The 23,347-nt window shown below is 38.0% G+C and overlaps 1 protein-coding gene across 1 annotated transcript; it reads right to left on the minus strand.

Annotated features, from left to right (window-relative positions):
* Positions 1-17,339: 17,339 nt before the first annotated feature.
* Positions 17,340-20,995, minus strand: DCAF12L2 (DDB1 and CUL4 associated factor 12 like 2). Its single transcript, XM_019729842.3, has one exon. The coding sequence runs from the start codon at positions 20,635-20,637 to the stop codon at positions 19,237-19,239; it is 1,401 nt and encodes a 466-aa protein (XP_019585401.2). The 5' UTR covers positions 20,638-20,995; the 3' UTR covers positions 17,340-19,236.
* Between the last annotated feature and the right edge of the window lie 2,352 nt (positions 20,996-23,347).

A 23,347-nucleotide genomic window follows, 5' to 3' on the forward strand; every position in this document is an offset into this window, starting at 1 on the left:
CATACAATGTGATATATAGATGATGTATTACAGAATTGTACACCTGAAACCTATGTAACTTTACTAACAGTTGTCACCCCAATAAACTTTAAAAAAAGAAATAAAAAAACAAAGAAAATTCAAGATTTTAGTAAGACATTACCTTGACTCCACACATTTAAGATAGTTTATCTCTGGATGCAAGTGTTCATGTATGTGAGCACTCACATAAAGATAGAGTCCCCAATAAACAGATACAGTAATAAAATCCCTTTGCAGATGAACATGAATTACTGGATACTACTTATATAGAGGTCACACAAACATTATTCTATTGAGATCTTGAAGGTCAAATATGTGTCTCTACCTAACATGCCTTTTCAGCAGAAAGTTCTGATCCTATTACCATGTCTCTGCTCCTTTGCTTATGGAAGTGGTGTTTTACAAAGACAAAAATTTAATCCATGATCTCAGTCGTTTATTCTATAGAGAATATTTATTTGGTTTTTAGAGCAACATTATATTCTCCTGTTGCCAAATTCAAAACAGCTAGCTGTGTTGGGTGAGGGGAATTATTACTGTTGTCCAGTTGTTGTTTTTGTCCACATTAGTCTGAATCATTCATTTGAATAATTATTTTCCTTTTTAAATTAAAGTTTATTGGGGTGACAATTGTTATTAAAATTACATAGATTTCAGATGTACAATTCTGTAATACATCATCTATATATCACATTGTTTGTTCACTACCCAGAGTCAGTTCTCTTCCATCACCATATATTTGATCCCCTTCACCCTCATCTACAACTCCCCATCCCCTTTACCCTTGGTAACCACTAAACTATTATCTGTGTCTATGAATCTTGTTTCTTTATTTGTTTGCCCTGTTCTTTGGTTATTTTCCATTTTATATCCCACATATCAGTGAAATCATATGGTTCTTGACTTTTTCTTTGTGACTTATTTCACTTAGCATAATAGTCTCAAGATCCATCCATGTTGTCACAAATGGAATTATTTCATCGTTACTTATGGCAGAACAGTATTCCATTGTGTATATATACCACATATTCTTTATCCAATCATTTATGGAAGGAATGCTTTGGTTGTTTCCATGCTTTGACCACCATAAATAATGCTGCGACGAACATTGCAACACATACATCTTTATGGATAAATGTTTTAAGATATTTTGGGGGTAGATACTCAAGAGAGGGATTGCTGGGTCATGTGGTAATTTTATTCTTAATTTTTTGAGGAACCTCCACACTTCCTTCCATAGCTCCTACACAAATCTGCATTCCCAAAAAAAGTGTGTGGAGGTTCCTTTTTCTCCCCATCCTCTCTAACACTTGTTATTATTTGTCTAGTTGATGATAGCTATTCTAACTGATGTGACAGGATACCTCATTCTGGTTTTTATTTGCATTTATCTGATGATTAGTAATGTTAAACATTTTTTCATTTGTCTTTTAGTTGTTTCTATGCTTTCTTTGTAGAAATGTCTATTCAGGTCCTCTGCCCATTTTATAATTGGATCATTGCGTCTTTTTTTTTATTGTTGTTGTTGTGTTGTACGAATTCCTTATGTATTTTGGATATTGGCCCATTATCAGAGGAGTTGTTTGCAAAAAATCTTCTCCCATTCAGTTGGTTGCCTCTTTATTTTGTCGATTTTTCTTTTTACTTTATTTATTTACTTATTTTTTGTGGTACAGAAGCTTTTCAGTTTGATATATTTCCATTCGTTTATTTTAGCTTTTACTTCCATTGCCTTTGAAGTCAAATTCTTAAAATCCTTTTTGAACCCAAGGTCCATAAGGCTACTACCTATGTTTTCTTCTATGCAGTTTATTTTTTCAGGTCTTATGTTTAGGCCTTTGATCAATTTTGAATTAATTTTGGTACATGGTAAAATATCGAAGTCTAATTTCATTCCTTTGCATTTGGCTTGCCAATTCTTCCAGCACCATTTATAAAGGGCCTGTCTTTTCTCCATTGCATGTTTTTGGCTTGTTTGTCGAAAATTATCAGTCCATACTTATGTGGGTTTATTTCTGGGTTCTCAATTCTATTCCATTGGTCCGTATGTCTATTTTTCTGCAAATACCATACTGTTTTATTATTGCTCTGTACTACAAGTTGAAGTCAGGGAGGGTGATATCTCCAGCTTGTTCTTTTTTCTTAGCTTCGGCTATTTGGGGTCTTCTCTGGTTCCATATAAATCTGATGATTTTTTGTTTTACTTCTTTAAGCAATGCCATTCGGATTTTAATGGGGGATTGCGTTAATTCTGTATATTGCTTTGGCTAATATGCCCATTTTAACTATGCTGATTCTTCTGATCCATGAACGTGAATGTCTTTCCATTTTTTTGTGTCTTCTTCATTGTTTTTGAATGTATTATAGTTTTCAGTGTATATGTCTTTCATATCCTTTGTTAAGTTTATTCCTAGGTATTTTATTCTTTTTGTTGCAATTGAAAAATGAATTTTTTTTTCTTTCTCTGAGATTTCATTGTTAGTATACAGGAATGCAGTGGACTTTTGTACCTTGATTTTGTAGCTGACAACTTTACTGTATTCTTTTATTGTTTCTAATAGGTTTTTGGTGGAGTCTTTAGGGTTTTCTATATACAGCATCATGTCATCTGCAAAGAGTGACAATTTAACTTCTTCATTCCCATTTTGTATGCCTTTTATTTTTCTCTTACCTGATTGCTCTGGCTAGGACTTTCAGTACTATTTTGAAATGCAGAGGTGATAGGGGACAGACCTGTCATGTTCTGAACATAAAGCAAAAGCCTTCTGTTTTTCACTGTTAATTATGATATTAGCTGAGGGTTTGTAATATATGGCCTATGTTATGTTAAGGTATTTTCCTTTTATGCCCATTTTATTCAGTGTTTTAATCATAAATGGGTGTTGTATTGTGTGAAATGTTTTTTCTGCATGTACGGAAACATAATCATGTTTTGTTCTTTATTTTTTTTATGTGGTTCATCACATTGATCGATTTGCATATGTTGTACCATCTTATGCCCCTTGGATGAACCCCACTTGGTTGTTATGTAAAATTTTTTAAGGCCTTTTTTGCATTCGATTTACTAGAATTGTGTTTAGATTTTTGTATCTGTATTAATCAGAGACATTGTTCTGTAATTTTCTTTTTGTGTGCTATCCTTACCAGATTTTGGTATCAGGGTAATGTTGGCCTCATGAAATGAGTTAGGGAGTATTATCTCTTCTTCACTTGTTTTGGGAGAGTTTAAGTACAATGGGTCTTATATCTTCTTTGAATGTTCAATAGAATTCACTAATGAAGCCATCTGGTCATGGACTTTTGCGAAGGTTTCGGATGTCTGATTCAATTTCCTTACTGTTGATCGGTCTACTTAAATTTTCCAATTCTTCGTGATTCAGCCCAGGAAGGCTATATGTGTCTAAGAACATGTCTATTTCTTTTAGGTTATTGAATTTGGTGGAACACAGCCCTTCATAGTATATTTGGATGATCCTTTGTATTTCTGTACATCTGTGATAACTTCCCCTCTTCCATTTCTGACTTTATTTGTGTCTTTTCTCTTTTTATCTTAGTGAGTCTAGCCAGGGGTTTATCAATTTTATTAATCTTTTTAGAGAACCATCATTTTGTTGCATTAATTTTTCTACGGTCTTTTTGTTCTGTATTTCCTCTAGTTCTGCTCTGATTTTTATTATTTCCTTCCTTCTGCTGACTTTGGGTTTCACTTATTCTTCTTTTTCTAGTTCTTTAAGGTGTAACATAAGGTTACTTATCTGGGATTTTTCTTTCTTGAGATAGGCCAGTAATGATATAAATTTCCCTCTTAAAAGTACTTTCACTGCATCCCAGAAATTTTGGTAGGATGTATTTTCATTGTCCTTGGTTTCTTTGTACCTTTTGGTCACTCTTCTTATTTCTTCTTTGACCCAGTCGTTCTTTAAAAGTATATTGTTTAATCTCCACATATTTGTGGTTTTTCCTGCTTTCTTTTTGCAGTTGCTATCAATTGCAAAGCCTTGTGATCAGAGAATATGCTTGGTATGATTTCAATCTCCTTAAATTTGTCGAGGCTAGTTGTATGTCCCAATACATAGTCTATCCTTCAAAATGTTCCATGTACACTAGGGAAGAATGTATTGTCTGATGTTCTAGGATGAAGTGCTCTGTAAATGTCAGTTATGCCCATTTCATTTAATGTGTCATTTTGGGCTGATATTTGTTTATGTATTTTCTGTTTGGATGATCTGTCCATAGCTGTCAATGATGTATTTAGGTGTCCCACTATAATTGTGTTTTGGTCAATTTCTCCATTTGGTTCTGTTGGTAGCTGCTTATTTCAGTGTTCCCTGGTTGGGGGCATAAAAATTGATGACTGTTATGTCTTCTTATTTTTAGTCCCCTTTATCATTAGGAAATGTCCATCCTTGTCTCTTGTTATCTTTTTTATCCTGAAGTCTGCTTCATGTGATATCAGTGTGGATGCATTGATTTTTCTCTGAATAACATTTGCTGGGGGTGTCAAATTCCACCTTTTCATTTTGAGTCTATATTTGCCCTTGTAGCTGAGATGTGCTTCTTGGGGTAGCATATTGTTGTGTTTGATTTTTTGATCCATTGTGCTGCTCTGTGCCTTTTTAATGGTGAGTTCAGTCCATTTACATTTAGGGTGATTATTGATATGTGAGGGTTTCCTGTCATTCTGTTTTTGGTTTTCTGGTAGGACTGTGTCTCCATTGTTTCTTTTCCTTTTTGTTGCTGCTTGTTATTTCAGTATGGTGGTATTCAATGATTTTTCCCTCTGTTTCTTCTTTTTTTATGTTACTTATTTCAGTTTTGGATTTTTTCCTTGCGTGGTTACCATTAACTTTATGTAAAAGAAACGTTCATATTTAGAGTATTCCATTTTCTTCAGCATGCTTCTTTTCCATTCCTTTGTTCCGGTTCAGATCTTTACTCTCTCCCCTTTTATTTTGCTGTTGTGACAAATTATCCCTATTTATGCTTTAAGTTGCTTTCTGCACTGCAGTAGCAAGTTGTCTTTTTCCTCTCTTTTTAATTTTCGGTGTTTATTTTTTCTTCTTACCCTGTACTTTATCTCTAAGTGTAGAATGTCCTATTCGGTGCAGGTGTTGCCATTTCCTGCTTCTGTCTGTCTATTCAAAATACTACTCATTATTTTGTATTCTTTTGCTCTTTTGCTTCAGATTGAATAACCTTCTTCAGAGTTTCTTGTAGTGCAAGTCATGTGTCAGAAAATTCCCTCAGCTTCTGTATGTCTGGAAAAGTCTTTATTCCTCCTTCATATCTAAAGAATGTCTTTGCTGGATATATTATACTTGGCTCATAATTTCTCTCATTCAATAGTTAGAATATTTGATTCTACTTCATTCTGGCTTTTGGAGTTTCTGCTGAGAAATCTAATGATAGTATAATGGGCATTCCTTTGTAGTTTACCATCTTATTTTCCCTGGCTGCCTTGAAGATTCTTTCTTTGTCAATAATTTTTGACAGCTTCAATACAATGTCCCTTGGTGAAGGCCTGTTGGGATTGAGGTAATTAAGTGTTCTATTTGTTTCCTGGATTCAAGGATCCAGTTTTTTCCACAAGTTTGGGAAGTTTCATCGACTATTAGTATGAATATACTCTCTGTTCCCGTTGCTCTTATCTTCACTTTCTGGTATGCCCATTATTCTTATATTGTTCTTTCTTATGGAGTCAAAAAGTTCTTGTAGAGTTCTTTCATTTCCTTTAAATCTCAAATCTCTTTCTTCTTCCATCTATTTCATTTCCAGATTTCTATCTTCCAAGTCACTTATTCTTTCCTTGATCTGGTCAGCTCTATTACCTAAGGTGGCTATCTCATTCTTCATTTCTTTTATTGAGTTCTTAATCTCCAGAAATTCTATTTGGTTCTTACTTTAAATTTCAGTCTCTTCGGTAAAATGCTCAGTTTGTTCTTTGATTCTGTTTATGCATTTATTAAACTGCTGTTCTGTGTTTTCTTGCATCTTATTGCATTTTTAAAAAAGCTTCATACTTGAATTCTCTGTCATTTAAGTCATATATTTCCATGTCTTAAAGTTCATTTTCTGGACACTTTTCATTTTCTTTCTGAGCTGCCTTGTTACCTTGGTTATTCATGGCAATTTGTGAATTATAGTTTGTCTTTCTAGACATATATAGGAGTGGGTTCTGCAACAGGTTGGTAGGAAGAGGTCTTTCCTTTGCTTTCCAGTAGATGTTGGTAGAATGCTTTATTTTCTTTCCAACCGCTGCCTTTAATTCTCTCTCACACTGTAGTGTTATATTTTTCTGCACTATTCCAGTTTCTCCCTTGGAGGGGGGGCGGAAATCCATGGAAGGTGGTCCTCTCCTCTGTGAGCAGGTCGTCTGAGTCTCAGGGCACCACCTCCATTGGAGATGTGAAGAGTTTTGAATTTCCAAAGCTCTTCATACATCAGTTTCAGGGCCTGTGTGTTTCAGCGCCTCTGTTTACCCCTGCAGGGATCTGCCCCGATAGGTGGGGGCAGGGGCGGATTGGGATGTGAAATGTGGCTCTAAGCAATGACCACCAGCACAGCCAATCCTGCACCCAAGGCGCCCTCCCCTGTACTGGAATTACTTGGGCTGTGAGTCCATGGCTGCAGCCTGCAGTTCTAAGAACTGCAAATATTCTGTTCTTTTGACCTGACACTGCTACTCTTCCGCTTCTAACACTAGGCAGATGGGTGTGGGGCAAGCTCTGGTGGCATAGGGTGGGGTAATCTAGGCTCTGTGACTATGCCTTCCATCTTCTGCTTGGCAGTGAGGCCTTAATCTCCCGTTTTCACCCTTCCTGCTTAGCCTTTACTCCGACGTCTCTGCCATGAACATTGGATTCAGTGGTGTTATATGCTGATCCCTTAGGCAGGACTGTGGGCCATAAGGTGAGCTCTAGCAGTCTGAATTCTTACCTCTCTCCCATGACTGTGCAGTTCCTGAATGCAGGGAGCTTGGAGCTCCAGTCTGAGTCCTGAGGCCCTGCGTAGCCTACGTCTCCACAGCTCTGCCTTCCCCCATGTCCTTGTCATCCAATTTGCCCACCTTTAGATGATTTCAGCTGTGAGTCTCTTAGTCTTGCCTGTCTGCTGCACAGGGTATCCTTTGTGGAATTATAGTTGTTCAATTTGTTGTAAATTCCAGGGGAGATTTCAAGAGGCTCACCTCATGCCTCCATTTCTATGACGCCATTGAATAATTGTTTTTCAATGAATTAACTTATCTATTTATGGTTACATCAACTGGCTATTATGTTGTGTGTCAATAGTATGACTACTGGATAAAACCTACTGCTGAAACACACGACATATGAGCAAATTTAGATATTATATCTGTTTGCTTTATATTCCCAATGCTAAATATATCTGATATTTAATTGAAGACTCTATTGATTATATTTAATTGATTATAACCCTTTTTATAAAGTGAAAGTGTCTAGATTTCAAAAGTCCTCTTTATAACAATAGGGAGGTATGTGTAACAAATATTCTCCCATGTGTTAATAATGCTCAAGTTACAGTATTCAGAATAAAAGAAGACTTCATGAATTATATTACTTCCCTCTCTGTGACTATAAACTCAATATAACTTTTTAAAGTTCTGAGTGATTATTTTTCTCCTTGCCTCCTATAAATGGTAAAACTAAGCCCCATTTTTACATTAATGTAATGTAGGACTGGTCTTATTATCACAGATGGGAATGGATTTGTGTTGTAGCAGTGACTGAGAAAATACCTTACTTTATACCAAAGGTAAAGCTCACCTACCCCCTATAATTATAGTTGGGAATGTGGGACTAGAGAAGATTAATGGACATTTAGGTGTTAAGACAAATGAAAACTTTGGTCATGTAATAAGCAGAGATGGTTTGGGGAAAAAATTGTATGCAAGAAAATTAGAAGTCTCTAGTTTTACAGGTAATTCAAATTAGCTTCTGACTATGAATTTTATATATCATAATATAATTAAATTGTACTTAGTATATATTATAACACTATACATAGTGTTGTATCATATATATATATGTGTGTGTATATATATATATATATATATATATATATATATATATATATACAGGAAAGTTTATGCAGGAAAGTTTAAAGAACAACATGGATTCTTGAAATTTGTAGGTGCTGTGTCTTGTCTTCTCTTTTTGTTCTGCATGTGAGTCAGGAAATCTTAGATCACTATTTTGAAGTCACTGTTACGGAGTGCCTATCCAGTTCTCACACTACTCATCCAAACTGGAATGGTTTGAGGAGATGAGAAGAAAGAAATAGAAAACCACAATTCTGTCAGATGTTAATGGGACAGAGGGTTCTATACTCAATTTTGATACATACTAAATTCTTTATCCTTTCTTGTAGAGAATGTAGTTGGTCACTGCTGTAATTGTTCTGGCAAAAGGTCTCCATGGACTTCCAAATTACATTAAAAATGAGTTTTTCTCATCTTTAGCTCTTTTTAGATTCATGCTGCATTGATCACCATCGATTATTGCCTTCTCCTTATCACCCCAACCAGGCCTTTTAAAAAATATCTTCATTGTTTTCTCCCTTATGTTTACTAAAGAAGTTCATGTTAATATAGACTTCACATATTACATAGATATATAAAATATGAAGAAATTCCCGTTATACTACCTCTTAGAGACACACAGTTAAGCCTTTTTTATATATTCTTATATATACGCTATGCTTCTTCCTATCACCTTCCTCCTCCCATTTTTTAAACAAAAATGGGATTATAGTATGCTTCTGGCTTACAATTTTCTTACTTCACCTAACATGATCAAGGCTACTTCTCCATGTTAGTACATAAAAAACCAACTCCAAAATTTTAACAACTGTATAGTATTCCATTATTTGGAGAAGGACCCAACTTGCCAACAACGTCCTTTATGGACAGTCCTCCAACTGAGCTTGCTACTTCAAAAATCACTCCTACTATTGATGTATGCCAAAGTATAGCTTGGGACCATTGGGGAAAATACTCTTTGAAGACTGGCTACCATCAAAATGGCAGCATTCTTATAGTTGTATCTTAGGCTTGTAGTAACTCTGCTCAGCTTTATTTGTCAAAGTGACCCTATCTATTTTCCATTTTCCAGAACATTGTAAAACTATTTGACCTGATAATGACACTGTTTCTTATTTCTAGCACTAACATGGATTTATTCAATTTAAATATTCTTTATTGTCACTTATATAAGATCTTTAGAAGGAGTTGTCTGTCATCTTGAACCAGAAGCTCCTTGGAATTTTTAAACTGACTAGTTTTGCATATATAGCATACTCATATGTTCTATATGTTTATATAGCAATTAACCATAAAAAGTGATTTGCAGATCACCTTTAATCTGGATAATTACAATAATCTTCTAATTTATTTCCCCATTTCTCTGTCTTTTTCCCAATAAAGTTTCCAGTGTATTATGTATACAGCATCCAGGTTTCCAGGTTTCCTTCTAAAACATAAATCCACTGTTCATAACCTTCCCTGGCTTTTCATCTTATTCAGAGTAAAGTTCTATGTTCTTATCATTGCTTATAAATCTCAGCATGATGTTGTCCCTCATTGTTTCTTTGATCCCACTCCTTCCTTCACTCACCCTGCTACAACCACACTGGTCTACTTACTTCGCCTCTGACACACCAGGTATAGACCCACCTCCAATCTCTGTACTTGCTATTTTCTCCACCTAAAAACCCTCTTCCCTGATATAGATACATGAGAAACTTCGTCACTTCCTTCAAATCTTGGTTCAAATATCAACTTATTGACCAAACTTTCACTAATAACTTTATTTAAAATGACGACTCGCTAATATTCCTATCCCTTATTCTCCTTTGAGATAGAACAGAAAGGCCAGAGATAAATACACACACACACACACACACACACACACACACACACACACACACACATATATATGGTCAATTAATTTATGACAAAGAAGCAAAAATATACAATGGGAAAAGGACAGTCTCTTCAAAATGGTGTTTGAAAAACTGGACACCCACATGCAGAAGAATAAAACTTGCCTGTTGTCTTACACTATACACAAAAATCAACTCAAAATGGATTGAGACTACATCAAACTAAAAAGTTTCTGCACAGTAAATAAAACCATAAAAAAAAGAAAAGCCAGCCTACAGAATGAGAGATAATATTTGCAAATCATATATCTGATAAGGGGTTAATATCCAAAATGTATAAAGAACTCATACAACTCAATAGCAATAAATAAATAAATAAATAAATAAATAAATAAATAAATAAGATGAAAAAAAAATTCCAGAGGATCTGAACAGACGTTTTTCCAAAAACATACAGATGGCCAAGTGGTACATGAAAAGGTGCTCAACATCACTAATCATCAGGTAAGTGCAAATCAAAACCCAAATTAAATATCACCTCCTACATGCTAGAATAGCTATTATCAAAATGATAAGAAATTTTGTCATAAGTCTGTTTGCCAGCTGTATGTACTCTTTAGAAAAAATGTCTTTTCATGTCCTCTGCACATTTTTTAAAATTAAAGTGTATTGGGATAACAATTCTTAGTAAAGTTACATAAATTTCAGGTGTACAATTCTGTAATACATCATCTATATCTCACATTGTGTGTTCACCACCCAAAGTCAATTCTCCTTCCATCATCATATATATGACCCCGTTTACCCTCTTCTACAGCCCTTTTCCCCCCTTACCTTCTGGTAACCACTAAACTATTGTCTTTGTCAATGAGTTTTTGTTTCTTCCTTTGTTTATCTTGTTCTTTTGTTGTTTTCTATGTACCACATATCAGTGAAATCATGTGGTTTTCTACTTTTTCTGTCTGGCTTATTTCACTCAGCATTATAATCTCAAGATCCATCCATGCTGTCGCACATGGTACTATTTCATATTTTCTTATGGCCAAAGAGGCTCTGGAGAAAAAGGAACTCTCATACACTATTGGTGGGAATGCAGATTGGTGCAGCCACTGTGAAAGGCAGTGTGGATGTTCCTCAAAAAATTATGAATAGAATTGCCATATGACCTAGCAATCCCTCTCCTGGGTATCTACCAAAAAAATCTGAAAACATTTATCCATAAAGACATATGGGCTCCAATGTTCATTGCAGCTTTATTTACAGTGGCCAAGATATGGAAACAACCAAAGTGTCCTTCAATAGATTAATGGATAAAGATGATATGGTATATAGTATACACAATGGAATACTATGCGTCCATAAGAAAAGATGAAATAGTACCATTTGCTCTGTCCTTTTTTTTTCTTTTTTTTTTTTTATTGGGGTGACAATTGTTAGTAAAATTACATAGATTTCAGGTGTACAGTTCTGTATTACATCATCTGGAGCTCCATTCTGTCCATTTTTTAATTGGGTTGTTTGATTTTTTGGTGTTGAGTTGAATGAGTTTTTTTTTATATATAAATTTTGGATATTAACCCTTTATCAAATGTATTATTGACAAATATCTTCTCCCATTCAGTAGGATGCCTTTTGTTTTGTTGATTGTTTCCTTTGCTGTGAAAAAACTTTTTAGTTTGATGTAATCTCATATGTTAGTTTTTATCTTACTTCCCTTACCTGAGGGGATATATCAGTAAAAATATTACTAAGGGCAATGTCTGAAAATTTATAGCCTATATTTTCTCTTAGGAGTTTTATGGTTTGATATCTTACATTTAAGTCTTTAATCCATTTTGAATTTTTTCTTGTATATGGCATAAGGAGGTGGTCCAGCTAACTTTTTTGCATGTGTCTGTCCAGATTTCCCAGCATCATTTATTAAATAGACTGTCTTTACCCCAATGTAAATTCTTGCTTCCATTTTCATGGATTAAATGACCATATAGGCATGGAATTATTTCTGGGTTCTCTATTCTGTTCCATTGATCTATGTATCTGTTTTTATGACAATGCCATGCTCTTTGATTACTATAGCCTTGTAGCATGATTTGATGTCACACATCGTGATACCTCCCACTTTGTTCTTATTTCTCAAGATTGCCATGGTTATTCGGGGTCTTTTATGGTTCCACATAAATTTTAGGATTATGTGTTCCATTTCTGTGAAAAATGTCCTTGGTCATTTGATAGGAATTGCGTTGAATATGTATATTGCCTTAGGCAGTATGGACATTTTACCCATATTAATTCTTCCTTTCCATGAGCATGGTATATGTTTCCATTTATTTGCATCTTCTTTAATTTCTCTCTTCAGTGTCTCATGATTTTCTCCACGTCATTCTGGTCAGAATGGCTATCATCAATAAATCAACAAACAACAAATGCTGGCGAGGATGTGGAGAAGAGAACCCTCATGCACTGCTGGTGGGATGCAGATTGGTGCAGCCACTATGGAAATCAGTACGGAGGTATCTCAAAAAACTGGAAATGGAACTACCTTATGACCCAGCAATTCCACTCTTAGGTATCTATACAGAAAAATCCAAAATGCTAATTTGAAAAAAATTATGCACCCCTATGTTTATTGCAGCACTATTCACAATAGCCAAGACATGGAAACAACGAAATGTCCATTGACAGACGACTGGATTAAGAAACTGGTAAGTTTACAAAATGGAGTATTACTTGGCCATAAAAAAGAATGAAATCTTACCATTTGCAATGATAAGAATGGACCTAGAGAACGATATGCTAAGTGAAATAAGTCAGACAGAGAAAGGTAAATACCATATGATCTCACTTATATGTGGAATCTAAAGAATAGAATAAATGAACAAACTAATCAGAAACTGTCTCAGAGATACAGACAAAAAACTGAGGGTTGCTAGATGGGAGGATGGGGGATGAGAGAGTAGGTGAGGGGGTTAGAAAACACAATTGGTAACCAGAAGATTGCCACGGGGATATGAAAGACAGTTTGGGGAATGTAATCAATAATGTGGTAAAGATTTTGTAGGATATCTGATGGATACTTGTCATATTAAGGAGACCACTTCATGGACAGTGTAGGTGCCTGACCACTGCAATGTGTACTTGAAGCTGAATAATAATGAATGTCAACTGTAATCATATATATATATATATATATATATATATATATATATATATATATATATATGTGGTAACAGGATGTAGAGTACAGCATAAGGAATAGAGTCAGTGTACTTGTAACAGCTATATACAGTGTCAAAAGGGTAGTAGATTGGGGGGGTCTATCACTTTGTGAGGTGTGTAAATGTCTAACTGTTATATTGTTTTGTACACCTGAAACCAATACAAAAATAGTTGTGCAACCACAGAGATGAATAATAGGACAAAAAAAAGGCAAGAAAGAGCAAGTGTTGGCAAGAATGTGGAAAAAGGGGAATATTTGTGCAGTGCTGGTGGAATTGTAAATTGGTTCAGAATGGAGATTCCTCAAAAAATTAAAAATTGAACTACCATATGATCCAGCAATTCTACTTCTGAGTATTTATCCAAAGGAAATGATAATACTAACTACAAAAAATATCTGTACCCCCATGTTTATTGCAGCATTATATAAAATGCCATAACATTGAAACAGCCTAAGATGGAAGGATGGATGGATAATGAAAATGTGATATATACAAACTGTGCCAAAAAGTGTATACACATTTTAATAAAGGAAAACTGTATTAAAATTGTAATACTCCATATATACCAATAAAAAAGATGAATACAAGTCACGTTTGACTTTTGCAATTACAAGAGGTGCTCAAAGTGTTATACACGTGGTCGGACAATTAAGTTTGTGAACTCATCTTAGAAAAAGTGCTACAAACCTCATTGATGAATATCACTACAGTCACCATTGAAGTACTCCCCTTGGGAAGCTATGCACTGATGTCAGTGCCTAGCCCACCGTTCAAAGAAATTTTGGAACTCTTTTTCTTGAATGGCTGTCAGAGCTGTTGTTGTATTATACTTGATGTCCTGAATGTCATCAAAATATCTTCCTTTCAATATTTCCTTTATCTTTGGGTAAAGGAAGAAGTCATTGGTAGCCAGATCAGGTGAGTAGGAAGGTGTTCCAATACAGTTATTTGTTTCCTGGCTAAAAACTCCCTCACAGACAGTACCATGTGAGGTGGTGCATTGTGATGTGAGAACCATGAATTGTTGGCAAAAAGTTCAGGTTGTCTAACTTTTTCATGCAGCATTTTTCGCACTTCCAAATAGTAAACTTGGTTAACTGTTTGTCCAGTTGGTACAAATTCATAATGAATAATCCCTCTGATATCAAAAAAGGTTAGCAATACCATTGCAACAAGTTCACAAACTTAATTGTCCGACCTCGTGTGTGTGTATAAAATCATTATATTGTATGCTTGAAAGTAATATGTTTAACGGGGGCGGGGGGTGGGGGGTGGGAGATGAGGGTAAGGGGGATCGAATATATGGTGATGGAAGGAGAACTGATTCTGGGTGATGAACACACAATGGGATTTATAAATGATGTAATACAGAATTGTACACCTGAAATCTATGTAATTTTACTAACAATTGTCACCCCAATAAATTTAATAAAAGAAAAAAAAATAAAAATAAAATACAGAAAACTTTGTAAAAAAAAAAAAAAAAAAGAAAGTAATATGTTATATGTCAATTATATCTCATTAAAAAGTAATAAATCTCTTCTCTACTGGAATTCCTATTTCTTATTCTTTTTTACCCTGATTTATTTTATTTATTAGCGTTGATAACCATCTGACATACTATACATTTACTAGTTTATTTTATTATCTGTTTACTTCTCAAGCAACCACAAGACTTTTTACAGCATAGCTTGCTTGCATAGTATCTCTAGTTCCTGTATAGGCACATAACAGTGCCTGGAATATGATAAGCATTCGAGAAATATTTGCTGAATGAGTAAACAAATGAAGATAGAAAAGTACTGATTCTTTACATATTAAAAACTAAACATCTTACTAAATCATGTCATCATCTCTAACATTTTTCAGTTGGCTCTTCTGGATTTTTTTAAGTCATATCTTCTGTCAATAATTATAACTGCTTTCTCTATTCCAATATTTATACCTTTTTTGCTGTTATTTCGACTTACTATATTTAGAATTTTAATAATATTAAATACTGGTGATATTTAGAATCCTTGTTTTGTTTCTCTTTCATAGGAATTCCTCTAATGTTGTATCATAAAAGAAGATTCTGTTTCAGTTATGAAACACAACATACACACACACACACACACACACACACTGATCACATAAAGAATTTATTTCCTCATACTTACTAAGGATCTTATCAGAATTGTAGTAAGGTTTTCTTATTTATTGGAATTTATTGAGATGAGCATGTGTCTTCTCATTTGACCTGTTAATATGATAAACTGCAATAATAGTTTTCTCAATAGTGAGCACCCTTTATATTGAAGGAACTGGCTTTATTTTGCCATGGTATACTTTCTTAATACACTGATGGATTATATTCAGCATTTTAAAGTATAAGTTGTATATATACATACATATATATATACTGATGTCTTTTCATTTCGTGCAATTTTAGTCAGGTTTGTCATTAATATTAAACTGGCCTCATAGAAGAAAGTAAACGTTTTATGTTCTGAAGTAGCTCAATATGTTCCTTGACAATGTGAAATAATTTGTGAGACCATCAGGCCTAATATGCCTATTATATGTTTATGATTACATGTTTGTAATTTTCTTGGAGGACAGCACTGATCTTAAAATGTTTATAATTTTCTAAGGTTAATGGTCTGTTCTGATTTCTTATCTATTCTTAGAAAAAAATTAGTTGTTTGTATCTTCTGATAATTTTTTCAATCGGATTTTACATTTGCCTGCCTAATACATCTGTTCCTGTGATTCTTTATTTCATTTCTAATTCTTTGTATTTGTTCTTTTGTGATTGTGGTGCTGAAGAAAGGTGCCTGGGAATATTGGCAGTGACCAGCACCTGTGGAATTGAGGCAGGCACTCAAACATGGGTCAGTAGCAGCTGATGGTGAGGTGATACTTCACCTGTGGTGCTGCCAGCAATGCCAGTGCCAGCAGGCTGTTGGGAGTGCTGGAGACATCTCAGACTAGCAGGCTAAGTGGTCCAGAAATCACTTAACTGTGAAGTCCTACTTTGGATAAGGTCTGACTTTTCATTCTCCAAGAAGGTACCAGCATTTGACCAGTGAACAAGATTGATTAGTGGACTGATGCAAGGTCCTGGAGAAATATTCAAGGAGGATATCTGGGAGAAAAACTGCCCTTTGAGACTGCAGAGGAGACTCAATAATTATTGTAATTTTAACATTAAAGAAATAGTTTGTTGTCTTAGGACGATGAGGTCACGGCATTTGGGTAAGTAAAATAAGCCTCTTCTATTTTGTATCTCTCACCTCCAGTTTTCTTCATTGCTTTTTAGGATCCTTAGTAGGCTTTTCTATTGTGCTTACCCCTAAAAGGAGAGTTTCCCAGTATTTCTGATCACTCACCTTCCCGGCAGTGAGAAATCTCATTCTGGGATATACAACCAGTTCTTCACTGGGAATATTCTCCTGATGTCACATAGGTACCTAAATTCAACATGTCCACAGTTGAGTTGATCACCCTCAACGTGTATCTTCTATGCCTGTATTCCCTATGTTCACTTGCTGTCAATATTAATTTACATTCAAGCCAGCACATTAGAGTTCACCTAAATTCTTTGCCTTTCTTTACCCTTCACATGAACTACCAAATACTGATTGTACATTTTATTTTCCCCTCATTTTTCTAATAACTTCCTCCCTCTCCACACTCACCTCAAATATCCTAGTTCAGTCTCTCATCATCTTGGATTTTTTTCACTGACATCTGATGCATTGAATACAAATGACTCCAGGGTGCAATAAACCAGGAAAGTCTACTAGGTCTAGCTAAGTATCTAAGGAATGCAGTCCTTTGTAATCCATCTCCTGATATGTGAGCCCCTTACTATGGTGTTCTCTGGCTCTAGCTGGACAGTATTTTTATTGCTTACCCTCATTTCTTCATATTCTTGATCTTTGTTTCAGAACCTACTTGGTACTTTGACCACAAATCTAATTAACTCAGCCATAGGGCCTTAGAAAGGATCAAGATCAAGTGGATATCTGATTGGCAAAGAGCACAGAATTTGATGACATATTGTTGGCAAGGGTGTGGTTAAGCAGGCGTGCATACATTATTTATGAGAGGTTAAGTTGGTAGAACCTCTTTGAAGGGTATTTGGCAATGGCTATTACATATAAAATTGACCCAGAGATTCCATTTCTAGGAATTTATTCTGCAGTCATACTTACACATGTGCACAAAGATGCATGCACCTAAGTAATCTCTGTGGAGTAGTTTATAGTACCAGAAAATAAGAACCAATATAAATGCTCAACAAAGATGTAACAAATAAATAAAATATGTTCCAAAGATACAGGGGACTACTACACAATTAAGATGAATTAGGTAGTTATGTATAAGAAACAATCTCTAATATGTTGTGACAAAAAGGCACAGATATGTGCAGCATGTGCTATCATTTGCACAACAATTGTATACACACATACACATACACTTGTATATGTACAGACTATCTCTAAATAGTCACACACACTAATGTATTGCTTGTGATCTATGGGCAGAAGAAGATCAGGGATCCAGGGGTCTGAGACTTACTTTTCACTATATACCTTTTATAAAGTATAATTTTCTTGATCATGTGCATGTATTACTTAAGTTAAAATACAAAAAACAAAACAAAAATAAAGACCATGTGAGAAGTCTTGAGAGCTGTAGTTTAAAATATTAGAAACATCTACATAAAACTGGTATATACCTATGCTTTTCCTCATATAGGAAGTAACATACACACATACACAAATATACAGTATACGTGAGTAGGTAGTTGTAAGCACATTTACTTTTACATAAATGAAAAACTGTTAAATCATCTTAAAAACACAAGACACCAAACTGGCCCAACCTATAGCAAGTACATTTAATACGGTAGTCAAGATATTAATCTTTAACCCATGTTAGTAGCATCAGTTTCCTTTTCAAAAACAAATGTACAAAGTAGTGTATGCATAGCTGATGTTTCAGCTTCACTTTTTCTCCTAGAAGATTTTGATTTTGATAAATATATTTGTAGACGGACAATTAAGAAGAAATAAAATTTATATTTAAGCATTTAAACACTTAAGCCTAGCACTTAATTGCTAAAATGCTGAACATGTTTATTGTTTTCTGCAACTCAATCCAGATAAAAGGATTATCCATGTATACAATAAAAAAAAATTGTCCACAACACCTATATTGAGTACAACAGCCGACCTTCCTCTGTAAATGACTACCTGGATAATGTTACCTGAACTTGAAAGACATTTACCCCAGAAAGAACCTCCCTGATTGTCCTGACATATTTAGGACAGTTTTGATTAGCTCTGAAAATCTGTGGCTTAAGTGCTACCCAAGAAAGCAGGCCATAATATGGCAGCTTTAAAGAAGAAGAATGGGGGTATTGATGCTTAATTTCTATTGAATAATCAAAACTGTGGTTATTAGAATGAATACCATTGTAAGATTTCTTAACTAAAAGAACCTATTTTTTAAATATTTTATGCACTAACAATATGCAAACAAACACTGAGTTTCCAACATCCAAATGAAACAAGCCCAAATGGTGGCAATCTAGAACATGAAATGAATTTTCTAATTGGAGGAGGGCTATCAACCTGCTCTGTTATATGATGGGTTATTCCTCAGACCAGCTCAAAAGACACTTTTTAGCACACATTTTCCAAAAACAACATACATCAGAAATGTGTAATAGACCTGAACATACTGTTGAAATATTGGTAAAACAAAAGTACTGAATTGTAATAGGAACCATAACTGCACTAGCCCAGGGAAAGAGCATATGTGAATCACTCAAAGAGAGAACACAATTAAAGATTAGCCAAAATTCTTTGTACAAGAAGGCAAAAAAGATGATGGTGTGGGAGAGGTGCAGAAAAATCTTAAAGATAAGTTTTGATTGCCCCAAAGACCACTTTTGCTTTCTCTCTCTCAGCCTAATCACTAAGTATAGGTAAGCTGGGCACTTTCCACCCAGAGGATAAAATCCAGAGTTAAAAGCACAGTGTGAAGGAGAGTGAGAGGGGACTAGAAGGAAAATCTGGGCACTTAGAGAACACTGCGGCCATCCTTAGCTCCAGAGGCCTGCATAGTTCCCATGGAGGCCTGAAGGCAGAGGCCCCCCAGCCACAAAAAGCTTCATCTCAGGCCAGTTGTAGCAGTGAGTGTAAAGCGCATTGGGGAACTCATCCATGCCACCGAAGTAGTTCACCCACAGGTCATCGTGGTTGAGCCAGCCTCTGCCACAGGTGAGCTTGAGCTTCTTCCCTGCGGGGCCTGGAGGAGAACAGTCCAGGCTGGTCGAGGCCCTCTCCTCCAGGAACTTCTGGGCGCGGATATCATAGAAGAGCAGGGAGCCATGGCCAGTGCCCACCGTGATGATGTGCTGGTAGAAGCTCAGGGAGCGCACGCCGGTGCCGCCCTCTCTGGAGCACAGGGGCCGGATGTTCTGCTGGCGCTGGCGGGGATCCAGGAAAGAGACGTGGGACTGGGAGCCCACCGCGTACAGGGACAACTCGTCACAATAGGTCAGGCACACGTTCTCCCGGCAGTAGGGCAGCCTGATGGACAGCAGCCTGGACAGGGTGCTCCGGGCTTTCCACAGGTGGAAGTAGCCATCTAGGGACACTGCTCCTAGCTCCTGGTTCTTGCGATTGAAGGCCAGGGCCCGCACCTTGCGGTTACTGGGGTTGGTGCTAGCCCTGGGGATGGTCTCCACGTCCCTTGGACGGATGTGGGCATACACCGGGAGCCCCGCGTCGTTGTGCCAGGCGATGCTGCCACTGAATGTGTCGGGATCCATCCTCCATAGCGCCACAGTGCCGTCGCGGGAACCGCTCACAGCCACTGTGTCACTCATCCAGGCGATGGCGAAGATCCAGTCCTTATGGCCCTGGCGGTCACCCAGGCACACGGGGTCCAGGGTGGGTAGTTGGTAGACAGCCAGGCTGTTGGGGTTCTCGCCCCCGGTGGCCAGAAACGTCTGGGAGGGATTCAGTTCGATGGCGTGGATACCACAGCTAGGCTGGGCCCGGGCCAGTCCCGCTCCTCGGTCCCGCAGCATTGGAATGCGCGTAATCTGGCCCGACTGCACGTCCACTACGAAGAGCGTGTTGCACTTAGTGCCGCACACCACCTGCCTGGCGTTCAGCCACTGAGAAGCGAACACCTTGTTGAGGGTGCCTAGGGCCAACTCCCGCTCGCGCAGCAGCTCGGGCAGCTTCTGCACCGCGTAGCCGCGCAGCTTGCCCTCGAAGCCCGGAAGCCCCGCGCACCCCCACGCGCCCACCTCGCGGCCCTTCAAGTAGTGCAGCAGCGAGCGCCGCGTTGCTGGACGCTTCTGCTTCTTGGGCAGCAGCGGGCCCTCACGGTCCGCCGCCGCCGCCGCTGCGCCCTTCAACGACGAGCTCGCGGCGGCCGCCTCGATGGCGGGTGCTTTCCGCTTCCTGCTACCTGTTTGCTGCGGGGCCATGGTGGGCGGCGAGCGAGTGGTGGCGGCTCGGCAGCGGCGGTGGCGGCGCTTGGCACCCGTGTTGGCCGTGGCAGCAGCAGGGAGTGCGGCGTCCCAGAGTCAGCCGGGGGAGAACGCGGGGCGCGGAGCCTACCGAGTCCGGGGCGCGGTGGTGGCAAAGGAGACTAGGGCGGCGGGGCGGACTTGGAACACCGGCCGGAGAGACTGGAGCGCTGCTGCGGTGGCGAGGGCGGCTGCGCGGATCTAGGCTAGGGTGGGAATTGAGGCCGGCGGCGGAGTCAGAGCACAGTAGGTGAGGGACGAGGTCCACGCGGGAGGCCGAATGGGAGGGGGCGGAGGCAGCGGAAGGAGCAGGCGGGTAACTGGGTGGGGTGCGGGGTAGCACACGCCAACCTGGGAGGGGTCGGAGGGGTGCTGTAGTTGGGGGATGAAGCCCGCCCGGGGAGACGCACGGCGGGGCTGGGGGGGGGGCAGCGCTCCAGGGTCCTCAGCAGTCTCCACGTGGACACATCCTAGTATGCCTGCTCAGGCCCCCTGATAGCCTACTCTGGGCGTTTCACTACCCCATGACAGCAACCAACAAGCCTTCTTAAAACCTCTATTTAGGTGTATAATCTGAAAGTTAAAATGGAAAATAACGAGGCTAGAAGGAGAGATGACACCTGCGTGTTTCCCCGAAAATAAGACCCAGCCGGACAATCAGCTCTAATGCGTCTTTTGGAGCAAAAAATTAATATAAGACACGGTATTATATTATATTGTATTGTATTATATTATATATTACATTATGTAAGACCTGGTCTTATATATTATAGTAAAATAAGATCAGATCTTACATTAATTTTTGCTCCAAAAGATGCATTAGAGCTGATTGTCCAGCTAGGTCTTATTTTGAGGGAAACATGGCAATTATCTGTCGAAACAACAAATGTGAACTTGGTGCAATCCTGGGAGACCCTTTGCTGCAATTAGTGAACTTGATATAGATGGGTAATGAGGGTGTTTAGCAGAGGCAGGAAGACCCTCCCCCTTATGTCTGCTCTGCATCCCCTCTGGTCTCAGCCCTTCTGTTGGTGTCTGTTATAAATTTTCAACCAATTATTTTCAACCAGTTATTTTTTCTTAATTCTCAAATTGAAGTCCCTGAACTCCTGCACCAGTATCTCTGAGGGGTATGTTCCAAATGTACTTCCCTAAGCCTCACTTCCCTGACAGGGGTGGGGTCAGGGACTTGGAGGACAGGGGTGGAGGCTGGTGAGTGAGAGAATGGTGTTCCTCAGTGGTGTTGTTATCAGAGCACTCAGGCAGTGGAGTGAGTAGAAGAGGTCCAGGAAAGGGATACCTCTTTCTCTGCTCCAGGGAGGGAAGGTTCCGACCCCATTGTCAGTCCCAGGGTAAGTTCCAAGTACCTGGACTGAGCCCAGTCATGAGTGGGAGACCACTTGGGCATTGGGGGAGAGCCCTAGGGATGCACAGGACTTCCATAGGTACAGATAATGAAGAACTATAGGGATGAACTGTAGGGGTTCAGAGCAGGCTTTACCAGTCTCAGGATATGGGTAGTCCATATCCAGCTCTTCAGCTTCAGAGCAGACAATTCAGAGGCAATCCCACATCCAGGCATGCTCAATTGCGTAGTGATACAAGTGGCTGGTGGCTGATAGCAACTCAGCACAGCCCAATCCTCCTCTGCAAAACTGAGTTTGCTGAGCGGTAGCATGTAGAATTAACTTTTGTGACCACTTAGGGGAGAGTGTGGGAATTACTTTGTTGCTTTCCTCCCACTTCTCCCAGCCCATTTTGCAACTTCACCTCAAATGTACAAACTCCAAACAGAACAATGATGGATCCTTCCCATAACTCCAGCTAGCTGCTGCATCACAGTGCCCTCTCCTCCCCCACATTCCTCCTCATGCCTAATGCCATATCTAGAGGAGGGTGAATAGGGAGCGACCTGCCAATGAAAAAAAAAATGCTGACAACTTCAAAATTAGAACTGGCATTACTAGAGAATAACAGACTACAAATTCCTTTAACTTAATCTACGATAAGGATTTCCTTTTTTTAATTCTACCTCAGAAAATTGGATATTATATAGTAATACTTAATGGCATACTTTCACTGTTATGATAGAACAAAATAGGCTGAATATTTTGGGAAAGCTAGCTAGATGTGTGTGTGTGTGTGTGTGTGTGTGTGTACATATACATCATATACACATATTTCTATTGTGAAACTAATTCTTATAGCTTATTATTTATTGAAAGCCATTTGTGTCATGAGCTGGAGGGCTGTAAGAAACACTTAAAATATTCCAGGTAGAGTGAGCCTCACAATAACTTTGTGAGGTAGGTTCTTTTTTTATAGCCATATTTTAAAATGAGGGAACTGGGGCCTAGAAAGGATAATGATGCCCCCATGGTCACACACCTAGAAGATAGTAAAGTCAGGCTGTGAATCCCAGTCTGACTCCAAAGCTTTTAAGAGTAAAGACTATTCTCTATTATTTAACAAATACATTTTTTTCCTTTTTTGGTCTCTTTAAAACATGTAAACTACCTCTATCATGGAAATTTTACAGGTGTTATGTCCTGTGCACTGTTGAAAGATAGCCACAATTCCTAAAATAAATGAATAAATACTGAATGCAAATTATGTATAACACTCTGTATATGATATTTAAAGGCAAAATATTATCTCTAAGGTATAT

The sequence above is a fragment of the Rhinolophus sinicus genome, chromosome 18 (genome assembly GCF_057876585.1).
Source record: "Rhinolophus sinicus isolate RSI-liver-muscle chromosome 18, RSI-T2T, whole genome shotgun sequence".
NCBI classification, from domain to species: domain Eukaryota; kingdom Metazoa; phylum Chordata; class Mammalia; order Chiroptera; family Rhinolophidae; genus Rhinolophus; species Rhinolophus sinicus.